This window comes from Plecotus auritus (assembly GCF_963455305.1).
Source record: "Plecotus auritus genome assembly, chromosome: 12".
Taxonomy (NCBI): Eukaryota; Metazoa; Chordata; class Mammalia; order Chiroptera; family Vespertilionidae; genus Plecotus; species Plecotus auritus.
The window spans coordinates 37,001,041-37,007,040 of record NC_137778.1 but is presented as its reverse complement, the minus strand read 5'-3'; the positions used below and the strand labels follow the sequence as shown (position 1 = coordinate 37,007,040).

The following is a 6,000-nucleotide window of genomic DNA, read 5'->3' as shown; positions in this document are numbered from 1 at the left end:
ACCGAAGAACGGCAGGAGAGGACTGAGAAGTGGCAAAATAAAACTTGGGAATTTAGTCATCCTAACCCCATCTCCCACTAATGTAAAAAAAATGGAGGACTGGACAACACTGTGGAGTCAGCCACGCACCATGTAGTTCCAACAACTTTCTAGTTGACGGGTCTATAACAAGAAGGCACCCTGGAAGTGTTGATTAAATGTACATCACCAGAGATGTACATGTCCCCGTCCGACCAATGCGACGCGGGGAAATAGAACAAACTATTAAATGGTGTTACACCCACAGACACGGACGTTTTTAGAGACGTTAGCAGAGGGTCTGTAGCAAGTCTTTGAAGAGGCCCCAACACCATGAATTCCCAGGGAAGTGAGGCACAGGCTGCAGGTTTAGGTATTAAGGTGAACAGAGAGGCATTCTTTAGGGAGGGCTGGCGTTGAGGCTTTTCCACGTCTCAAGACTTCCAGTTCCAGGTGGCACCAAGCCGCCTCTCCACGGCTGATTTGTACCATCCTCCCAGCCCCCAGCCCCGCTGACCCCACAATCCTGACTTTGGCACAGCAGGATATGTCATGCCCCCTCCCCTATTATAAGTTAATAAGCTGCCACTCTGAATCCCACATCAGTTTTGGTTGCTTAGGGAGCATGAAATAACCCCAAGAATCTGCTCAGTACTAACAGCACTGTAGAAAAAAGTTTACTCAGAACCAATCATTGAAAAGGTGATTCCGGCCACAGATGGATCTTATTTGGCTTGGAGGGAAAGAGGAAGAGAAAGAGGAGGGGGAGGGAAGGGAAAAGGAGGGAGGGGAGACGAGGGAGGGGGCATAGGTCTAGAAAGTCCAGATATTTCATATAAAAAATACACATTCCCAGCTTCTCTTGAAAACGCTGAAGATCTGTCAATAGTGGGCCTATACTGGCACAAAGCAAAGCGGGGCAGAGTGAAAGAGCGATAGCCCCATTTAATATGGGACATTGGTTTTCTAATTCATCATAGACCAACCACTTCTTTCCATTCCCCCCCCCACTCCGCCCCCCATACTGAGGCCAAAAGCCAGCTGTCCTTTCCCATTCTGCTTGCAGTGTTGCTTGCCACACAAACGTCAGACAATAAAGAGTGCCATACTTGATGGACCAGTGCAGATTTTTAACAGTAAGTACAATCCACTCACCTTAACACAGTAAAACAAAGCTAGAATCCAAGAGATCACTTTACCTTAATCTGAGTCTGTTCGATTGACTTTTCCCATATCTGCTGATCATATGCTCCAATCTGAAACAGGGAGCAGGCTCTTTAGATGATGCAAACCTCACAAAGTCATACACTATTAAATATCAATATGATATGCGGGAAATGCCTGTGCTGCTCTGAGTTTTAATAAGTATGTGTGATATCTGGAAAACGGTTCCATGTCTTAAGGAAAACTAGAGAGGAATAAAAGGTAAGGGACAGACAGCTCAATAAGATAGTCGGCAGTACATCAGGGGGGTGGGGGCATGGGTGGGGGGTGAGGGGGGCAATGGGGGGATAAGGACACATATGGAATACCTTAATCAATAAAGAAAAAAAAATAAGTAGTTGGCAGTTAACCACCCTTGCCGGTTTGGGTCAGTGATTAGGGCTGAAGGGTCTCCGGTTCATTTCCAATCAAGGGCACTGATCTCAGGTGCAGGAGGCACATGCGAAGGGAACCAGTTTCTCTCTGGCTCTCTCTCTCTCTCTCTCTCTCTCTCTCTCTCTCTCTCTCTCTCTCGGGTGTTTCTGTCTCCCCACTCTCTTCCATTCTCTCTTAAAAAAAAAAAATCAATGGAGCCTGGCTGGTGTGGTTCAGTGGTTGAGAGTCAACCCTGAACCAGGAGGTCACAGTTGGACCCCAGGTTGGGGCACGTGCCTGGGTTGCGGGCTGGATGCCCAGGAGGCAGCCCATAAATGATTCTCTCTCATCATTGATGCTTCAATCTCTCTCTCCCTCTCCCTTCCTCTCCCTGAAGTCAATAAACACATTCTTTTCCATCCATGGGAAAAAAATACCCTCAGGCGAGGATTAATTTAAAAATACATATTGCTGCTGGCGTGCAGATAAAAGTTTCATGTCTAAAGGGGAGCCGTTTGATCAGAAGCTACATTTCCAAGTATTTCTGGGGCGTGATGGATGTGGCCCGAAGAAGGGAGGCGACTTGGAATCGTATTCGGAGACCTGGAACCGTGAGTCTGTGCCTCGGTTTCCCATGTCTGCGGAGAGCTGGCTCATGAGGGATGCCGGGCAGTACCGAGGGCTCTGGGGGAGCGCTGTGCAGGAAGCGTGTGCCGTGAGAAACACTGCTTTACCTTCTTTTGGTACCACGATATAGCATCTCTCTCACTGGAGGCCATCTGCTCCGGCCAGAGAACGGGCTTTCCCTGGAAACGAAGAAAAGCCGGGTGAGTGCAGCTGCTGACAGGTACTCATCCCAGTTTGGGCAGAACTCAAAACCCGCTCCTCTCAGCCTCGGCGTGCGCTGCCGTCGGCTCCTCTGGCTGTCTGTTTGCCAGGAAATGTTTTAAAAAGCAAACCAAAAGCCTCTGGCACCGCGGCGACCGCAGAAGCGTCCGGGCGACGTTTTCCGCGAGTGTGTCCGCGGCTGCGGGGGAGGGCAGCGGGAGGGGAGGTCGCCGGAGCCCCTGCCCACCTGTCCCCCGCCTCCCCTGGCGCCCGGCTCTCACCTGGTGCCCGCTGCTGGGCAGGCGGGCGGCCGGGACCGTCCTCTTCAGTGGCCCCGGCCGGGCGGTGAGGCTGGGGGCGCGGCGGCGGGCCCCGCAGGCCGCATCTTCCCCCCGAGGCGGCGACGCCGGCGGGCCGTTACCATGGAGACCGCGGAGGCCGCCGCAGCCCGGGAGGCCGCCTTCCGCCCGGCGCCCCGGGAGGACAGTCTGTGGCTACAGACCCAGCGTCCTCCAAGCTCGACGTACGGGGTCAACGGAGGGACCCTAAAATAAGCAAAGAATGAATGGAGGACGGAGCGGAGGGGAGGAGAAGGGCTGGGGGTTCGCCGGGCCGCCGGGCCCCACGGCGGTGGCCCAGGCTCTGCGCCCGCTGGAGAGCCAGGTGCCCAGGCCCCGGGCCCGGAGGCAGCCGCTGGGGAGCACGGGGCGTCCTCGCGGGCCGGCGGTGACTCAGCGGCCGAAGCGGGCGACAGCAGCTCCGCGGACCCCGTGCGGCCGGCGCGGCTTCCGCTTTCCGGGTTTCGCTGCGGAGGTGGCCCCGCCCCCGCCCGGGCTCCCCGCACGCGCCCCGCGGGGCTCCGGGAGGCAGCGCTGGGAAGCCGGAGGCGCTCGGGGCCGCGAGCAGCTGCCCAGGTCACCCTGCGGTCGCCTCCCAGCAGTGCCTTTCCCGTGTGTCGCTCTAAAGCAGACCGCTCCTTTCTTTGTGGTTCGTCCTTTATGGTCGGTCTTCCCCGTGGGCTGTGGGCTCCACGCCCCGCACGGGCCTGGCACACCTGTTCGCAATCTGTGCTGAATGAACGGTGTGGGCTGGCGCTGTGCTGGGCGCGGGGCCTGGCAGGCTGCAGCTGTCCCTTCCCGTCTCTCCCGCTCTGAGAGTCTGGCTGTGGGGTGCTCGGGAGTGAGGGATGCGGAGGGCGAGGCTTGCGGGGTACCGGGGCACTTTCCCAAATTAGGGCAGGGGGAGGTGGCGGCCTGAAGAACTGTGTCCAGGGTAAGAATCCAAGCAGGCTGACAGGTCAGGAGAAAGGGACAGCGGCTGCTTCCTAAAGGGAAGACTTAAGGCTATGTTAAGGTTTTAAGCCGCTTGCCTCCTCTGTAGAGCTGTGGGTTTGTGTGTTTGTGTCTGGCTGCCGTCATTAGGGAAACACTGACCCCACCTCGCCTCAATGAACCAGTGTCCTGGCTTGCCCAGCTAAAGCTCTCACGTTGGTTGGACGAGCTGCCACTTCAGAAGCCTAAGAAGTTCTGTTTTACAGACATTTCCAATCATCCATTAGAGGTGGAGGTTATCCCCATCTTATCGATGAGGAAAATCGAGTGGGAAGAGAACTGTGACTCCCGCAGAGAGCATGTAAAATGACTTCACCAGGCTTATTTTTATACCGCGCGTTGGCAGTGGTTTCCTTTCTGCTTGTGCTTCCTGGCAGCTTTTCCCTTCTAGGCTATAGTAAACATTACAATTCTGTTGGGTTTCAGAGACAAATGGCCAACGTAAAAAGAAAAACTGGATAAATGACAAATGAAAAAGTCATTTTTTGTGTATCTAAATATTTAAGACATAAATTACCTTAGTAGCAAACATTTTTACTTCATTGCTTAGCACTGGATAAAGGCTTTTGGGGAGTTTGTCAAAGAACCGAATCAGGCAGATCACATTGGGAGGAGTCCCTGGCAGGTGGATCACATTGGGAGGAGTCCCTGGCAGGTGGATCACGTTAGGGAGGAGTCCTGGCAGGTGGATCACGTTAGGGAGGAGTCCTGGCAGGTGGATCACGTTAGGGAGGAGTCCTGGCAGGTGGATCACATTGGGAGGAGTCCCGGCAGGTGGATCACATTGGGAGGAGTCCCTGGCAGGTGGATCACATTAGGGAGGAGTCCCTGGTAGGTGGATCACATTAGGGAGGAGTCCCTGGCAGGTGGATCACATTAGGGAGGAGTCCCTGGCAGGTGGATCACATTGGGAGGAGTCCTGGCAGGTGGATCACGTTAGGGAGGAGTCCTGGCAGGTGGATCACGTTAGGGAGGAGTCCTGGCAGGTGGATCACATTGGGAGGAGTCCCGGCAGGTGGATCACATTAGGGAGGAGTCCCTGGCAGGTGGATCACATTAGGGAGGAGTCCTGGCAGGTGGATCACGTTAGGGAGGAGTCCTGGCAGGTGGATCACGTTAGGGAGGAGTCCTGGCAGGTGGATCACATTAGGGAGGAGTCCTGGCAGGTGGATCACATTAGGGAAGAGTCCCTGGCAGGTGGATCACATTAGGGAGGAGTCCTGGCAGGTGGATCACATTGGGAGGAGTCCTGGCAGGTGGATCACATTGGGAGGAGTCCTGGCAGGTGGATCACATTGGGAGGAGTCCCTGGCAGGTGGATCACATTGGGAGGAGTCCTGGCAGGTGGTTCACATTGGGAGGAGTCCTGGCAGGTGGATCACATTAGGGAGGAGTCCTGGCGGGTGGATCACATTGGGAGGAGTCCTGGCGGGTGGATCACATTAGGGAGGAGTCCCTGGCAGGTGGATCACATTAGGGAGGAATCCTGGCAGGTGGATCACATTAGGGAGGAGTCCTGGCAGGTGGATCACATTGGGAGGAGTCCTGGCGGGTGGATCACGTTAGGGAGGAGTCCTGGCAGGTGGATCACATTGGGAGGAGTCCTGGCGGGTGGATCACATTGGGAGGAGTCCTGGCGGGTGGATCACATTAGGGAGGAGTCCCTGGCAGGTGGATCACATTGGGAGGAGTCCTGGCGGGTGGATCACATTGGGAGGAGTCCTGGCGGGTGGATCACATTGGGAGGAGTCCTGGCGGGTGGATCACATTGGGAGGAGTCCTGGCGGGTGGATCACATTGGGAGGAGTCCTGGCAGGTGGATCACGTTAGGGAGGAGTCCCTGGCGGGTGGATCACATTGGGAGGAGTCCTGGCAGGTGGATCACGTTAGGGAGGAGTCCCTGGCGGGTGGATCACATTGGGAGGAGTCCTGGCGGGTGGATCACATTGGGAGGAGTCCTGGCAGGTGGATCACGTTAGGGAGGAGTCCCTGGCGGGTGGATCACATTGGGAGGAGTCCTGGCAGGTGGATCACGTTAGGGAGGAGTCCCTGGCGGGTGGATCACATTGGGAGGAGTCCCTGGCAGGTGGATCACATTGGGAGGAGTCCCTGGCAGGTGGATCACATTGGGAGGAGTCCTGGCGGGTGGATCACATTGGGAGGAGTCCTGGCAGGTGGATCACGTTAGGGAGGAGTCCCTGGCGGGTGGATCACATTGGGAGGAGTCCTGGCAGGTGGATCACGT

At 55.9% G+C, this 6,000-nt stretch overlaps 1 protein-coding gene across 2 annotated transcripts in view; it reads right to left on the bottom strand.

Annotated features, from left to right (window-relative positions):
• Positions 1-3,198, bottom strand: part of PHTF1 (putative homeodomain transcription factor 1) — a 34,237-nt gene extending 31,039 nt beyond the window's left edge. Inside the window, exons 1-3 of one of the 2 annotated variants that reach the window (XM_080648271.1) lie at positions 2,706-3,198; positions 2,331-2,402; positions 1,218-1,274 (exon numbers count right to left, since the gene is read on the bottom strand). In XM_080648271.1, the coding sequence (XP_080504397.1) occupies positions 1,218-1,274; positions 2,331-2,375 (102 nt within the window). In that variant the 5' untranslated portion in view covers positions 2,376-2,402; positions 2,706-3,198. The remainder of the gene's footprint in view (positions 1-1,217; positions 1,275-2,330; positions 2,403-2,705) is intronic. The other variant, XM_080648270.1, reaches the window with a different exon arrangement.
• Positions 3,199-6,000: the final 2,802 nt, after the last annotated feature.